General features: G+C 31.7%; 3 protein-coding genes across 3 annotated transcripts; 2 read left to right on the top strand and 1 right to left on the bottom strand.

Annotated features, from left to right (window-relative positions):
* Positions 1–3,509: 3,509 nt before the first annotated feature.
* LOC107925917 (probable eukaryotic translation initiation factor 5-1) lies at positions 3,510–6,408 on the top strand. The gene is made up of 2 exons (XM_016856674.2): positions 3,510–3,721; positions 4,533–6,408. The coding sequence occupies exon 2, from the start codon at positions 4,852–4,854 to the stop codon at positions 6,193–6,195; it is 1,344 nt and encodes a 447-aa protein (XP_016712163.1). The 5' UTR covers positions 3,510–3,721; positions 4,533–4,851; the 3' UTR covers positions 6,196–6,408.
* A 4,830-nt stretch (positions 6,409–11,238) lies between these two features.
* LOC107925904 (phosphopantothenate--cysteine ligase 2) lies at positions 11,239–14,366 on the top strand. The gene is made up of 10 exons (XM_016856652.2): positions 11,239–11,438; positions 11,558–11,685; positions 11,771–11,894; positions 11,982–12,026; positions 12,125–12,210; positions 12,532–12,584; positions 12,718–12,777; positions 13,388–13,489; positions 13,606–13,725; positions 13,864–14,366. Exons 2-10 carry the CDS (start codon positions 11,568–11,570, stop codon positions 14,101–14,103), a joined length of 948 nt encoding a protein of 315 aa, XP_016712141.1. The 5' UTR covers positions 11,239–11,438; positions 11,558–11,567; the 3' UTR covers positions 14,104–14,366.
* Positions 14,367–14,493: 127 nt separating this feature from the next.
* LOC107925910 (uncharacterized J domain-containing protein C4H3.01) lies at positions 14,494–17,932 on the bottom strand. The gene is made up of 5 exons (XM_016856665.2): positions 17,384–17,932; positions 17,152–17,226; positions 15,604–15,743; positions 15,211–15,348; positions 14,494–14,856 (listed from the first exon to the last, which is right to left on the bottom strand). The coding sequence occupies exons 1-5, from the start codon at positions 17,646–17,648 to the stop codon at positions 14,650–14,652; spliced, it is 825 nt and encodes a 274-aa protein (XP_016712154.1). The 5' UTR covers positions 17,649–17,932; the 3' UTR covers positions 14,494–14,649.

Genomic DNA, 17,932 nt, shown 5'->3' with positions numbered 1-17,932 from the left:
GTCCGAAACCGTTACTGCCGAAACCCGCTATACCCGCAATACACAATAAGTAATGTAAAATTCACGACCGCGATACCTGCAATGATCGCAATAGCATCCGTTATGTCCGCAACCGCGATAAACGCAATGCGACCGAAAACACGACCGCGACCGCAATTTAAATCCCTGCTCCTTATGGTCCCTGTTTGGCTGAGGCTTTTGCAAATAGGGGACGTCCTTTTGTGGTTAAAATCTCTCCGGATGGACAACGTAATTGTCGAGTCGGATTGCCAAATGCTGGTGAAGGCTCTTTCCCGCCAGACGATGGATGTTTCAGAATTTGGGATGTTGGCACCAACAATTGCTGAGTGATCAATTTCAACACGAATTGGACACTTGGGGTTGATAATAAGGTTGCTAAATGATAGCATTTTTACTTTGCATATTTTATGTGCTCAAATTAATTTGTTCTTGAATTAATTCTTATTAATTAGTGAATTTTATGTTTAAATTTTGTTAAAAAATTAAATTCGAATGTTTTAATGTAAAAACAAACAGAAAAGGATTCAATGGAGCATGAACAATAAAAGAAAGGCTAAATAAAATATTTGGAGACATTTAATTGCTAATTAGATTTTTGAACTTATAAAAACTAAATTTAAAAAAAAAACAGATATTTTATTTCATGTAATTAGTGGGTAGGTGAGATTAACCTAATTTTAATATATGGTTTGTATATAAATAAGGTGTATTGTCGATTTGAAAACACACCTTGAATATCTGAAAATTGAATAAATAAATCAATTCATTTCTTTCTTTGGTTGCGTGAAATAGTAGCAGGCCTCTATGAACTTTCTTTTACTTTTTAATGTTTAGGGTTAATTATTTCTCAAGTCCTTCCCTAATTTCACCTCCCACCATTTCCATTTAAGTTATTCACATAAACGAACTTTCTTTTACTTTTTAATATTTAGGGTTAATTATTTATCAAGTCCTTCCCTAATTTCATCTCCCACCATTTCTATTTAAGTTATTCACATAAACCAACAAAATTACGATTAATTTCATGCTTCACTAAATCTCTTTTTAGCTTTAGGCTAATATTTTTTCTGGTAAAAAATTATGAGAAACGTATCCGCACTAAAAATCTTTCATAACGATGTTCACCGTATCTTCAGAGTATTGTGATTAACAAATTCATCCCTTAAAGTTAACTCGATTTCAACTTAAAAGCGTGCGTTGAGTTGAAGTCGTTTTGGCGTATAGTTGGAAAGATGAGTCGGTCGTGCTATATTCGAATTCCCGTGAATAAATTGGTGTATCCTGTTGGGGTCATACTAGTGGGATTTTTGTAAAGAGAGATGATGATCGAATTTAAATGTCCTACATGGTTGAGACCGTTAATCTGAGTTAGGTTCTTCAGTCGCAAGGCTATCGGGGTCTTGAACTGCTAACGCGTGTGTCGCTATTAGACAATCAATAAGGGTTGGTTTGCAAGACATACCGAAATCAACTACGAAAGGAAAAATTAGCGGTTAGGACGTTCTTAGCCGTTATAACTAGCTTATTGTTTGGAGGAGAAAACTCATTTTCGAGGATTAATTCAAAAACCAGAATTCGTTGAGTCTAGGACTAAGGCTTTATAATTCTATTTACGAAATTCAAATTCATTTTCTAATTTTGTTTTATTTTCGATTTATATATTTGTTTACTTTTGCTATCTCACTTATTTAATTTCCAGACATTTTCAACTCTCCTAATTTATTTTATTTATTTTTCAGCAAATTCTTTTGAGTCGTAAGCATGATTATTGTCACGACAAAAATTATGTTCCCAAGAAAAGGACGAAAGTTGATTACAATAGCCAATCCCTATAGACTCGACCCTACTTCTCTTTATTACTGTTTAAAACTATTTTATATAGAATTTTTATTTGATGTTTTTGACGCCCATTACTTAATCTTTGGCTCAAGTAGCCTTAATGACTCGAAATTTGTTTCAGATGCAGATTTTTCTATGCTTTTTGTTTTTAAGGATAAAGACTTTTAAAGACCCAGTGTATATGACCAACCTAAGTTGGGTTAGTTTCTTTACCTTTCAAATGTATTTGCATTGAGCACATCTATATATTGTATAAATTTAATGTTTTCAAATTAAATTAATTATATGAATATTCTTATATAATCAATCAATTTAAATTATATGAAAGGTTAAATATAATTTCAATTTTTTTTTGAATTCTAATCATTTCAACCATAAGGTGCGATTTAGTAGGATTTTGCAAGGTTTGCACTAATATTAAAACAACTCTAATATTGCAATCAATAAATGACATTTAGAAATACATCACTATTACTTAAGTTGTAGGAAATCATAATTAGACATAAATTTTTCATGATAATGTTACTATGTAGTCCATCCTTTTGTCTGTAATATCTAAATTGAACAAGTCACAAAATAGTAATATTTGTATAGTCTAATATTTTATTTCTTGAATCTCGAATAGCCTGATATATATAAATGAGTTTTATATTTTATATCGACTCAATTGAGCATAACAATGCATTTTTAATTCAATTCAATTCATTTATATTTTATCTTTGTCACTAACATTGCACCCTATAGTTTGCTGTATATGCAATAACTACCATCATATTTTGGAAGCCATAGAATAGTTGGATTTTAGTGTAAATATTTGTAAATATTTCCATAATTACTTCAATTCTCACTCTCTTTAAGAATTGGAGAATATAATTGGGGTGCTCTAATTACACTTAATGCGATGAGACTCACTAATTACAATGATTACCTGAATATGCTACAGACGTGTAATTATACGCAATTACACCTAACTCTAATTACTAAGTGGCTTTTAAAACTAAATTACATGATATTTGTTATAAAATATTTATACTAAATTACTTAGTATTTATTACACTTGGTCAATGACCAATCAATGATAACAAAGAGTATATGTTTTATGGTAGAGAGAGAATAAACCAATAAATATGAAATGTTAGAGTAATTAGATAAAACTACATACAAGGCTTATTTTTCTTGTTAATTTTATTATTAATCATATTGTCGAATACTTTCTCTAGTTTGTTATTTTAGATACTTTTTTCTCTAGTATTATTGATAATTTTTTATAATAATTATTTTGTTAAGAATTTAAAATAATTTAGTTATGTAATTACAAATATACCATCAAATATGACATAAAAAATCATGACATAGTTGCACTTTATCAACCAAATAAGTCGAGACAAATAAAATTTATCATATGTAATAAATAGAATTAACGGTAAGAATGTAAATAAAGTAAGTCGGTTCAAAAGTAATTATTTTAAAAAAGATTATAATATGTCACATATCTCTATATTTTTCGTAAATTTGAAATTTATTTATTATACTTTTACTTTTAGGAATTTTGTCAATTTTATTTTTAGACTTCAAAATTCAGATCTAAATGTTAATATAGTTAAAATTATTTTGGACTTAAATTTTAAAATCTAAAAAGTAAAAGTACAAGACTACAATTTAAGGAGAGTATAAGGACTTATCACATTTTAACCTTTCCAAAATTCAAAGTTTTTGAGTTTGCCCTAGAGTTTTCACATTTTCTCTGCAATTCGGCGTATAAAGCTGCGTGCTTTTCTTCATTCTCTCCCATCAAATCCTTACATTCTCTTCTCAAACTCCCAATCTTTCTAAAAACCCTCCTTTTCCCATCTAATAAAAGGTATGATTCTTCCGTATCCAATTTTATTTCTATTTTGAATTTGTTTGATTTAATTTGTTATTTTTGTATCGTTTATTTTATTCTCTGATGTCTTTCTCCAATATCTAGGTTTATGTTTTCTGTTGTTGAATCGTTATAGATCTGTTTATATTTTTATATTTTATGAGCTTATATAGGTTCGGATTTGGATTGATGATCTGATTGATGTAGTTTGGTTCTGGCCTGATGGATTGTAGTTCGATTATTCATTATCCTAATGAAGATTTTTCCGTATTTAGATGATTCCACTGCAGATATTATATATATATGTTCTGTTTAGTTTTTTCATTATTTAACGCTGAAAGGATTGTTTAGATTATCTAATGCTGAATTTGCAGTACTTAATAGTTCTTTATTTAATCTATCTCATAACATTACTAAAGGTTTTGGAACTGAGATTTTACTTTTTTCAATTTTATCTGTGTAATTTTGTTTCTTTAGATTCACCCTGAAATTTAATAGTTTTTTTTTTTAACTTTTTGATTGCTATTGCGTGTCTAGATTAGTACTGGAATCTGTAGGCTTTAGGAAATGAATATTTATTAGTTGTGATGTTTTGTTGGCATTTGAAATTTTTGTATATATCTTCATGTATATGTAACATTCTAAATTGTATTCTTATGTGTCATTGTTCCTTTACTGTTAACTTTTTATTTGTGTCGATGCTTGCTATTCGTTGCCAAGTGTTATTTTCCTGGTGTGGATGAGTTTTCTGCCGGTTATCGATATACTACTCTTCAACCTTTGCTTGGATTGACTGGTTTTATTTCAGGAAGTTGGCAGCTTAATCTGCTGTGTCTTCTGCTTGTCAAAGTGGAGATAGATACGATTGAATCTTCTTTTATGTCTGAACGGGCCTCTCTCTTTTTGTCGTCATTTGGATTACTCGGAGAGTACTGTCCCAAGTCTAGAAAAAGAATATAATTTCCTCTTCTGAAATAATCTGCATGCATATTGAGGCTAATAACACACACTGTCTCGGTTGCCATTGTGCAAGGAGGCTGTCTGGTAAAAACTTTTGCATTGCGATCGAAAACACAAGTATTTGATCTGTCCTTTCTGATTAACGCTCACCTACGGTTCTGATCAAGATGGCTTTGCAAAATATTGGTGCTTCAAACAGTGATGATGCCTTTTATAGGTATAAGATGCCCAAGATGATAACTAAGATTGAAGGGAGAGGAAATGGCATCAAGACTAATGTAGTTAATATGGTTGAGATTGCAAAGGCTTTGGCTAGACCTGCTTCTTACACTACAAAGTATTTTGGTTGTGAACTGGGAGCTCAATCCAAGTTTGATGAGAAGACTGGAACTTCACATGTAAATGGGGCCCACGACACTGCCAAGCTTGCAGGGCTTCTTGAGAACTTCATTAAGAAGTATGTTCAATGCTATGGTTGTGGGAACCCTGAAACGGAGATAATTATTACCAAGACGCAGATGATTACCCTGAAATGTGCTGCATGTGGATTTGTTTCCGATGTTGACATGCGAGATAAGCTTACAACATTCATTCTTAAAAACCCACCTGAGGCAAAGAAGTCAACGAAAGACAAGAAAGCGATGAGGAGAGCTGAAAAGGAGAGACTCAAGGAGGGTGAGGCTGCTGATGAAGAGCTGAAGAAGATTAAAAAGGAGGCAAAAAAGAAAGGTTCCTCTACTACTTCAAAGGTTGTTGCTTCCAAGGGTGCAGTAACCAAGAAGAAAAGCAAGCATTCTGATGAGGATCATTCCCCTTCACAAAGCCAGGTTGATGAGAATGAACAGGTAGCCAGTGATGACGACGATGATGTCCAGTGGCAAACAGATACTTCACTGGCGGCTGCTCAACAAAGGATTCAAGAGCAGTTAAGTGCTGTTACTGCAGATATGGTGATGCTATCTACCAATGAAGAGAAGAAAAAGTCAGTGAAGAAGACTCCGGAGTGTGATGTCAAGGTACATGAGAAAGGTTTCAATACCCATGAGAAACTTGTTAACGAGATAAAGGAACATCTCAAGAAAGGGTCTTCTCCAACTCAGCTTAAATCCTTCCTAGGTTCACTCTCTGGAACTTCCCAAGAAATCATGGATGCTCTTTTCACAGCACTCTTTGAGGATGTTGGGAAAGGGTTCGCTAAGGAAGTAACTAAAAAGAAGAATTACCTTGCAGCAGGGGCAGCGGCAGCAGCTGCAGCCAATGAAGAGGGATGCCAGATGATGCTTCTACATTCTATGGAGTTATTTTGTGGCAAGGCCAGCCCTGAGGCAGCAAAGGAGGTGGCTTTAGTTATTAAAGTATTGTATGATGATGACATATTGGAAGAAGAGTTTGTCATGGAGTGGTACCAGAAAGGTATAGCTGGTAGTAATAATAGCTCTCAGATATGGAAGAATGTCAAGCCCTTCATCGAGTGGCTCCAGAATGCTGAGTCTGAGACCGAGGAGGAGTGATTCTCTAGCTCTTGTTTTGGTTGCATGGCTACTTCTAGGTACAAATATGTTTCTCTCTTGGTCTTGTTTTTTAAATAAAGTACAGTGAGCACGGCTCTACATGCTCTCTGTGATTTGAGTGTCTGGTTTTTTCAGCTGCTTATCCTTAAGACATCTTTTCCGTTTGCTTTATATGAGCAAGTTGAATGCAGTTTGCTATTTTAATTTTTTATATATTTCTTTGTGCGTTTATTTTGTTTGATCAATCTCCCTTGATGTTGAGAAATTTTAATTATGCTATGTTGATAATTTTATTAATGATTTGTGAAAATTATATGGAATTGATGGTTACTTTTAAAGAAAATCTTAAAAAAAAGAAGAAGAAGATAAATATTAGATTTATACATAAATTTTAATTTAAAGTGCAGATTTTATATAATTATAAAATGAGATTTTTTTTAGTTCTTATAAAACTTTAATTTTTATTCAATTATAGATATTCAAAGTCCTGTCTATTGAGGAAAATGGTTCCAGTCCCTTTTTTGAGTCGAAGCTTTTAATGAGTCAACCATTCTTGATTTTTACAAAAGGTAAAATTATACAATTAGCCTGTTTTTGTTTTTGCTATCTAAGTATGAAAATTTTCAATTTAGCTAAGGATTTAAATCATTTTTATTTTGGTCACACGTTTTACATCGTTTCTATTTTGGTCACTTTACCTTAAATGGTTCAGCAAAGTGATAGATGTTGGCTTTTTTTAATTGGTATAATAATATATTTAGTACTTAATTTTTATATATTCTATCAATTTGATCTTAATTTTAAATAATTTAATAAATTTAACTCTTCACATTTACAAATTAATATTTAGCTTCTCATACTCGACACATTCTCTCAAGTGGGCACTTATAAATTCTTTATTGTCTTAAGTTGATACTTCAATTTTCATTCTGTTAGGGATTTTGATATTTTTTTGTATTAGTGTTAAATGTAGGACAAAATGTACTCTTAAGTTGTAACATGTGGTATTGATCATGTCATAATTTTTATAAAAATGTTTTAAAAATTAAAAGAAATTATATAAACTTTATGGAATATAAAAGAAGCTATAAATTATAAAAAATGTATGTATCTAAAAATTAAAAATATTACAAAAATAAAAAAATTCAAGTTAGAAAATCGAAAACCTCTAAAATTTAGACATTTTTCTAAATAAATTTCAAACAAATTAAATGAAGATAAATTTTACCATAATTTATTACATTATTCTTCAAGTTGACAAGAATGCAAAAAGTTTATGGAAAGTTTTTCCATTATTCTCTTTATTTGTTAATTATTTGTTAGGTTTCAGAGGAAAAATTGGATTCCTTTGTTGAATGCTATGAGCATAACCATGAATGAAGTTTATAAAGATCACAAATTTACAAGGCAGGTTTATCAAAATTTCATTATTTGTTCAAATATAAATATAATTATATTTAATTATATGTTTGAGGATTGAATTGGTAGAATTTACAAACGTGGAGGACTAAATCTACCGAATTATTTAGAATTAAAATTGAATTGATAGAATATATAAGTATTGTGGATTAAATATGTTATTATAGTAATTAAAAAAAAGGCTACATAACTACTCCCATCAACTAACCAAAATAGAATTAATATAAAATACTATTAACAAAATTGAAAATTTTCATAATTAAATATCCGAAATAGAAATATATTAATAATTAGGCAACTATCTCTATAGTTTACCCTAAAAAAGTATAGGGACTACCGCAATATTTCCTGAGTTTAATGAACACAGAATTTAAAGCCGCTAATACTGATATATTTTCATTTAAAAAAATCGTAGCTGTCAACATTAATTGGTGGTAGTTTAATTAAATATCTTTAATCAATAACTTAATATAAAAGCTACCCCTACGTTCTAGTTGACAACTAACTAATGGATTTCTTTTGTTTTGGTGTGATAATTTAATTTTACTTATTGAATTAAATTTTAATATTATAATTTTTAAAAATACACTTGTAATTTCTGCACTATTTTTATTCTTTTTTAATTTATTATATATTATCAATTCTATTTATTTTATAATTTATATAAAAGTACAAACTAGGAAAAACACTTTTAGATGGATAAAAATACTTTATGATTTGACAACATTAATTATTTAGGATGACTTTAGTTTTTTATTTTAGAAAAATAGTTTATGTATTTATCATTTTAGGTGAACCAATTAACCATATAATGCTAGAAATTTAATACAAAAAATAGCGTAATTAATTGTAAACATAATTGCATGCATAATTTGGGCTTTTTTTTTTAATGTTACATGATTATATTCAATAATTTTCATTTCAAAACAATAAAAATATAATTAATTATAATAAAAAAACATTTTAATGATTATTGAATTAAATTATATTTTAGGCTTAATCATAAATTGGTATCTAAACTATACCCTTGTTCACAACTTGGTACTGAAACTTTTTTTTGATCACAAGTGATATCTAAACTACTCATTTTTCTGAAGTTGGTATATTTGTTACTCAAATTGTTAAATCTATTTTAAAAAGGAATTAACCCACAAATTAGTACTTAAACTATACCATTTTTCCCAAGTTGATACCTAAACTTTTTTTTCACAAGTGGTACCTAAACTTTTTTTATGTTATTCAATTTACACCAAAATGCTATATTTGTTAAAAAAATCTAGCTAATAATAAATCCATGAATCGATATAAACTGATTGAACCAAGCTAAAAAAAATCAATTGAACCGGGTTTTTTTTATTTTCAAATATTTTATTTTTATGAATTTTTTAATAACTTATTTGATTAAACTAAACAAATTGATCAGTTTGGAAATTGGTGGCAGTCTAGTCCTAAAAATAGAAAATATATATGAGAAAAAAATACTTTTTTTCTTTTTTGCCATATGTTAGGCTATTTTTAAAAAAATAGACTTAACGATTTAATTAAAGATTGAACTAGCAGAGGTATCAACTTGAAAAAAAACTATTTAGGTACCACTTATGATAAAAAATGTTTAGTAACTAAAATGGAAAAAAATAATTTAGGTATAAATTTTTGGGTTAAGCCTGTTTAAAAATAGATTTAACAATTTGACTAATTGAAGTACCAACTTAGAAAAAAAAGTAGTTTATGTACCACTAGTGATAAAAAAGAAGAAATTTAGATACCAATATGAGAAAATGATAAAATTTAGGTACCAATTTGTGTGTTTTTTTGAGGAAAAACAAAATCATTAAAATGGAACACTAGACCATTAATCAAGCAACTATATCAAAGCCATCATGCTTACCCAATACACCTAAATCTAGCTCCCTCGTTATCATCCATACTAGCCAATCTCTCGGCATTAACAATACCAACAATAAAGAAAGGACAGATAGTATAGTCCATGTAGTTCGCTCTCAATAAAGCTACTCTTGCCAAAGTGTGTGCAACTTTATTAGCATACTTATGAATACAACGGAAGGAGAATGATTGAAAACCGAATGCAATATAGACACAATTCTTTAGTAATAAATCTAAGTCAAAAGCATCCATATGACCATAATTGAAACCCTGTCTTGACTATCAGTTTTCATTATAACGCCATCCACGTGCAAAAACTAAAGCTAAGAAAGAACCTCACGAGTAGCCAAAATTTCAGTCTTAAAAAGATCAAGTTTGCTTTTCATGAACCTCGAAATGCACCTCACAAAATCACCCATGTCATTGTGCATAACAATAGCCCATCCCATACACTTGCTGTCAACAAATGAGGCATCGTTGTCGACATTGCATTTGTACCTCCCCATAGACGACTTATGCTAACAATCATCGCCTTCTCGAACCACTAGTTGTGAGACCACTGAGTAGTGTGAACCAATTTGTGTTTTAAGCCTATCTTTTAATATAATCAGATGTTAAATAAAATATATTTTTCAATTTATATATGTAAGTTTATTTTAAGTTACAAATACATACATATTTACAAAATTGACATATATATTTTTTAAAATATTTATTTTTTAAATATTTTACAAAACCTTTATAAGACACTTGTCAATCCTCTAATCTTATTTATAAATTCAAAGTCTCCATTGACAATATACAAAATAATTTCCCTTAAAAAATATCATATTTTAGTGATCGAATTTCAAAGCCCATATGATTTTATATTTATTGAATTTAATTAAAAATTTTAATAAATTGTTGACTGGATTTTAGTTTGATTAGTATGATATTATTGTCAATGCAAGAGAACTTAAATTTGAATGGATTGAAGCATATTATCTTCTTATTTATAGGTTGAAAAAGATCTATTAATAATTCTAAATATTATATAAAAAAATTAGAAATAATCCAGATTCAAATTTTATTTTTAAAAAAATTCACTTGGATTGTGGACCCCACCATTTTCCACCACCAACGACGCGATGTAAAAAAAGGCCGCCAAATTTTAAGGACTTGGCACCGGCGGCGGCACACAAAGAAAAAGAAGAATAAGATAAATGATATATTTTATTGTTTGAATATTATAAATTTGTCACATTTGGTGAATTTTCAAAATTTAAAATTTAATTAAACAATATTAAACTTATAAATAATTTATTAAGTAACAAGGTGTTAATTTTGAAATTAACGAGGTGCTAAAATTTTACTCGCATGTAATTAATTTTTGAATTTGAATTTTATTTTATAAATTTTAATATATTTTTCGATTTTGTAAATGTTGAATCACAATTAGCTAAAAACAAATTGATAACAACTCTTTTTTTTTAATAAAATATCTCGTTTTTTTTATAAATGTTGAAATTTTTATAATTTTAAGGAAAAAAATGAGATATATCCAAAACTAAATTAAATAAAGTTATTTATTTATAACAAACTGAAGAATAAAAAAGATACATATATTAGTTTTGATTTAAAATGTGCTTGCTAAATAGATATTAGGGCTATGAAATTTTATTCAAACTTAATGGGTAAAACGGTCATTGTAGGATAAATGTATTTTTCTTTTACAGGGGTTAAGTGTCTTTTTCTTTGACTAAACAGTTGAATTTTAAAATTAAATAATTCACAAAAACAATCTTGGTTAGAGGATGAAATTATAAAAACTTCCAAATAAAAGAGATTTACAAGAGTTGGGTGATTCTCCTATTTTTACATATCTATCTATCGCCAGTGTTTACTCATTGTATACTCGCCTTTTACTTCTCATTTCTCCTGTTTTTTCCTTTCTTTTTAAGGTAAGTTTCAATCCCAAATGATTGAAACTTTTTTATTTTGATTAATATTCTGGATGTTGTTATAAGTTCAATTCAACTAGGGTTCGTTTTGCATGATTTTTTTTTTTGATTTGTACTAGGGGAATTGAAATGGATTCTGCAGCTTTTCACGAGATCGATTCGTTCTTCGAGTCAGCTCCTCCTCTCAAAGATTCCGCTAAAATCACTGACAAGTTGAATCAGTTCATCCAATTTGATTCTCCTTCTGGTACGGTACCTGTAGCGAATCAATTCTGCATGTCTTTCCGTACCGTATATTTGTATGTATATGTATACCTTTTCGTATTTTTCAGGAGAAGTCAAAGGGAGGAGGGTTGTGTGCGTGACATCAGGCGGAACTACGGTTCCTCTGGAGCAGCGGTGTGTTCGGTATATTGATAATTTTAGTTCAGGGAATAGAGGAGCGGCTTCTACAGAGTAAGTAATGTGAAGGAATTTTGAACAGTTTGAGATTTTTGATTGAATGGTGGGCTCCTTTTTAACTGAGTGAACTATTATTTGCAGGTATTTTATTAAGGCTGGATATAAGGTTATCTTTTTGTATCGGAGGTGAATTTCATTTTTGTTGATTGTTTATTTACACGGTCGGTTATTTTTTGTTGGTGTTCAGTGGATATTTGTATTGATTCTTCAACTTGTGTATGTAGGGGAACCTGCCAGCCGTATTGCAGGTCTCTTCCTGAGGATCCTTTGCTGGAATGCTTTGAGCTCGCTGATGATTTCAATTTTCAAGGTTTGTGGATTATCTTTACCCCAAATTATACAGTTTTAGTAGAATCTTTCTCTTTATTTTATAATTTGATAACGGTCATGACTCGACTGCATTAAATTGGCTTTTGATAGGTTATTTTGTATCACATGAGTTATTGAATTACTTCATTAAAGAATTCTAGAAGGGGAGGGGTAATCATAATTTAATAGAAATGTGCTTCTTTGTTTCATGTTGTTTTCTATATATGTTATGACACTGATCTGCCAAATTTTACCTGCAATATGTGCTAATAATGTGCTGGAATTTCCTACTGAGGTTACTGGGTTATGTCTAATATTTCAGTGCGGGAATCACATTCTGAAGCAGTGAAGGGGGCCATTAGAGATCATCATGCTGTATGGCTGTCAACATTACTAATTAATCGTTCTTCTAGTTTTATCTTTGATATAGCTTGTGGCTTTTTTAGTGAATGGTTGCAAGCCTTATCAACATTGTTTTAACAGTTGGCCTCATCGCATTTTCTTGCAGGCAGTAGCAGATGGTCTCCTTTTGAAGCTACCCTTTGCAACCATATTTGAGTATCTTCAGGTTGTCTTCAATAAACTTTCATATGACTCCTTGAGGTTCATATTAATGACCCATTGCCAATGTTGATATATTTGTACCTTTGGGAACTCATAATGCGTATTTTGTCGGTGAAGCTTCAAGTGTACAGTTAAATATATTTAAAAGTTTGGCCTTTATTATATCCTTTTTCCTGGGGTAGCTATCATTTTGGTTAAAAAAACTTAATACTTAATGATCTCTCCTCTTTGCTTTTGGCAAAACATGGTGATAGCTTTAGCCATTATTATATGCTTTTTCATGGGTGAGCTACCATTTTGGTTAAAATTGCTTTAACTTAATGGTCTCTTATCTTTGCTTTTGGCAAAGCATAATGATAGCTTTGGCTGAGGCCACGACCACTCTATGTTGATGAATGCACTGGGAGAGATATTCTGAAGTAAATTTTAGGAGAAAATGTTAGGCACTCTATTTTTTCAGTTTTTCTTCAGATTTGGTAACCATATTTAGTTCTCACTGTCATTAGATAAATAGCTTTTAAGTATGCTCTTTGTTATGACACTGAAAACATCTGAAATTCATCATATACAACAACCATCTCTTATGACCTGAATGGTTTTTCTTGCAAGTGAAGATGTTAAAGATCATTGCCTCAGCAATCAGAACCCTTGGACCTCATGCAATGTTTTATCTTGCTGCTGCTGTCTCTGATTTTTATGTTCCTTGGAAGAGCATGGTATTGGTTCAATATAATGAAATCATCTTCCTTTTCTAGACTGAAATATTATTTTCATTTGAATACTCATTTATAATCTCTCTCTTCTTTGGCAAAAACACTGATTAATTGCACAGGTAGAGCACAAGATTCAGTCAGCATCTGGCCCTTTGGACATGCGACTTATGCAAGTGCCAAAGATGCTCTCGGTGTTAAGGACGGAATGGACTCCCAAGGCTTTCTGCATATCCTTCAAGGTCAGACACAGTGGTGCACTTGCTTTATTGTTTGCTTTGGAAGCTAGAACTTATTGAAAGTTGTTATTCAAATGAATGCTCTTCCGTGTCATGCATCATGAATTGATTGGCTCCATTTTATCTGGTTTCGATCAACAGCTTGAGACAGATTCAAAAATTCTCCTAGAGAAGGCCATTATGGCTCTTAAAAAGTACAAAATGCATGCAGTTGTAGCCAATGAGCTTTTGACCCGGAAAGAGGTGGTCACAGTTGTCACAGATAATGGAAATATTTCAGTTCACCGGGATAAGACTTGGGCTGGGTCTGATGTGGAGGATCCACTGATTGAACTCCTTGTGAACCGACACTCAACTCACATAAAAGATCCTAGCACTTGATCTTGTCTCTAGGCAAGCAGGGGATCCCTTGATATATTCAACATATCTTTCATAAACACACGTTACGTTTATCCTTTGAAGGTAATCTAACATTAACACAGTTTTTGTTTACTGTTACAAAGTCTGTAACAAATTGTTTTCATTTCCAACACTGTTACTAAGTCTGTAACGGGTTATGGCTAATCTCTGTTAGCCAAAGCTTCTGTTTCATTTCCATCTTAAGGAAAACAATGGAGTAATAAATGCCATTTGGAATTTTCCTATTTCCGGTGTCAAATTTTAGATGTCCCCTCTTTCCAACTTTTAATTAGCATTCTATGGCTAAAAAAGGGCTAGATTTTGCACCAGCACATGCAGTTGCATGCATTCACCATAACACATACACCCGCATTGGAATAACAATTTCTTTCTTAAACTTGAAGCAATTTTATATACAGTTTCTGTATTTCCTTTGGAGTAAGCGCAAAAGCATGCATCTATGTATATGCGGGAGGGATCTAATAAGGAGGTACATAAAGAAATGAATATGTACAACATAATATATTTCTACTGAGATTCATCATCTGTATCGAGTTCAAGGCCTTCTGCAGCTAAAAGCTGATTTATAACCTTTTTCTTTTCCTCTTCTGCTTTCTTGCGCATTAAATCCCTTTTCTTTAGCACAAGCGTATGCCGCTTAAGAGTACTGTTAAAGTGTTCCATTGATGCCTTTTTCTCTTTTGCCAAGATTCTTCTCTCTTCATCAGGATCTATCTGCAATTTCACCCAAATACATATTTTCAGATATTTAGCAACTACGCTGGAATGAAGCACCATCTGTTTGACTGAAACATAAAAATTAATGATATGAAGTTGATCGTGTATAGGGTAATGAAAAATAGTAATATTAACAGTCTTTCAGATTTTGAGTCAACTCGGAATTAGTTTCAAGTTCATTCAATTTCTTCAATGCTAAATGTGTGTACTTCAATTTAGATTCTACTGCTGTACACTGGTTATAAAACTAAAATTTACCACACATAAGGCGGCAAACCAGGAAATGTTTATTTAGGAAGTCCACCGTCGTACATTTATATTGTTAGAGAAGTTTCAGAAGTAGTTAGTTACCTTAGAACGGGAAAGACGGCGGACACGGAGATTCAGCTCACGCTGCTGCTGCTCAGCCCAAGCAGAAACAGCCATATCTCCACGCTGATCCCAAGCTTTCCGCTTTTTTATAAGCCACTCCATCCATGCTTGAGATGCCTGGAAGAAAGGATTAAAAAGAAAAGGAAATGCGACTCTTAAGAGTGTAGCTGACAAAGAGTAAAATGAGGGGGACCAATCCAATTTGTTCCCAAGCAAATTTGGATCGAGGATATTAGGTCTCTTATTGCACAGCTTCAATCTTCAATTTCAGAGAGGGGGGAAAAATGGTGATGACAAATCACTCGGAAAATGCACATCTAAATAAACCCAGTTCCCAAACAAAGTTCGATTCCATAAAATTGCATATCGTACCTTCATTGGATTGACTCGATTATCCATATCATACTGCCTCCGCCTCTCCCCATCTATGAGCAGTTCATATGCCGCTTGAATCTTAATGAATCTTGCTTCAGCAGTCTCACCTTCTTCAAGAGTCCCTTTACCATCATAGACTTCAAATTGAAAAATGATCAGTTAGTAAGAATAGATGCCACATTTTTAAGAAATCGCTGAAATGCCAACAAATTTTCAGTACTCGATAAAAACACCTAGCATCCAAATTTAACCCAACATAACATCATTACACTCTCCTCTCAACCGTTTCAGATGCTAATTTCTTATATAATACAGTTAAAAGAATTTCACACGGAAACGTCCTACCAAGGGGGATACCCCAAATAATTGCTAAGGATAAACTCTCCCATTACCACATAATAACCTTGCAATCTAATTTTCTGTTACTAGACAAAGGGCTAATGGTGAAACCATAATGATGAGAAAATACATAAAAAGAATTTACTGTAATACTGAAACCATACACACATATATATTTTTGCTCGGCCAAAGTAAAATTTTATTTAAAAAAAAAAAAATCAAAGGTGGTTACAGTGGTAAAAAAAAAACAAAAAAACACCTCAAACCTTACAAAAATTCTGCGTAACAATCAACAATTGAGCATCCAAAGCAACATTACCTCCAAACATCATTCTAGCAGCTCAAATCCCCAGCTCCCTTAGCTTATACCAATGCCCGAATAACATGGAAATCCATGGTAACAACAAAGAATTACCCAAACATGAACAAAAAAAAGTTAACCACAAAAACCAGTTAGAAGGGATCACCCCACCCATGAGACAACTCTGTAAGAACTCCTTGAACAATGCATGAAACTAAAGCTTTCATCAAAGTGACTTCAAAAGGCATAATAAACTCAAGAAGAATGACACCAAAGCTAAATACAAAAGCCTTTTTCGGGAATTGTTGGAAGATAAGACAGAAATCATCACAAACAAGCGTGAAACAATTAAGATCAATGATTTCATCTCTGCCAAAAAGTCTGCAAAACAGTTCTCCCAGCAAACATGTAAAATCACAAGTCACCTTTCTTACCAACCAAAAACTCCTAATATCTCAAATAATTCAATTCCACCTGAAAGCCCATTAGCTGAAACTGCAAGCCATACAAAATCATCTGAAGGCCAAACTCTCTAACTTTTTAGAACATCAGAACTCTTTATTTTTGTTTCTGAGCAAAAGCCACCTTCAAGGGCAATTAAACTCTTACGATATTACCTTAATCCCACTACTTAAAAGTTAAACCCCTGTGGTTCCTTGTTGTTCAGCTCATTTTATAACCCTCAACAGTAATCAATAAAACAGAGTTCACTATAAACAACTTCTATTTTTTAAACTTCTAATCACTTTACTTAAAGACCTACATTTAATTTGCCCAACCCCCAAATATTCCAACGCAAAATTTTCATTCTCAATCACAACACCAATGCCCAAAAGATGGAAGAAAACAAAATCAAGTCAGTAAGAACACATATTTCACTTATGAAACTTTAAAGGGACGCATACCATCAGGATGATAGAATTTGGCCAAACGTCTATATGAAGTCTTTATCTGTTCTTCATCAGCATCCCTTTCTAACTCTGTTGTTTAGAAATCAAAGTTCCAATATAATTACAATTAGCAGACCCAGAAAAAGAAATTATTAGAAGTATTTTGTTTTCTGGAATATAACCAAACGATAAAAAGAAAGGCGCTTTTCTCATCGAGCTAATAGCGGATAAGGACTAAAACAATTACCAAGAGTTTCATAGGGAGACTTTTGATCGGACCAATTCGATGCCCTAACGACAGTTCTTCTTTGATTGACCCGAAACCAAGGCTCCTTCCTCCTCAAATCTCTGGACAAATGAAGCCACGGAGAGAAGGAAGATGACCTAAAATCAGGGTTTCGAAAGGCAACTCTAGTTCTGGATCGAGCTTGATGGAGGTAGTGGTGCCTGCTACTACACATCAATGAAGTGAAGACCATGTGTGGTCTACAAACAGTCCTCAAATTGCTCATTTCCTTTTTCTTCTTTTTCAGATGGGTTATGAGCTTGAGTTATTAAAATCAAAATTAAAGGAAACGAAAATAAGATTTATTAGAAAATTAAAAAAATTAGGGTTTTCTGGATAAGAATTGGGGATTTTGCATGGCAGAGCCGGTAAATTGAAAAGAAGAAAAGAAAGATGACGTGAAGGAAGTGAATAGGTTCTGATAACCGATATTTGAATCTTCACTGTCTTTTCTTTTTCAATAAAAAAAGTTCAATTTTCTATTTTTCTTCTCTCTCTCTCTAGGGGTTT

The sequence above is a fragment of the Gossypium hirsutum genome, chromosome A01 (assembly GCF_007990345.1).
Source record: "Gossypium hirsutum isolate 1008001.06 chromosome A01, Gossypium_hirsutum_v2.1, whole genome shotgun sequence".
In the NCBI taxonomy this organism is placed as follows: Eukaryota; Viridiplantae; Streptophyta; class Magnoliopsida; order Malvales; family Malvaceae; genus Gossypium; species Gossypium hirsutum.
This window is presented reverse-complemented; position numbering and strand designations above follow the sequence as displayed.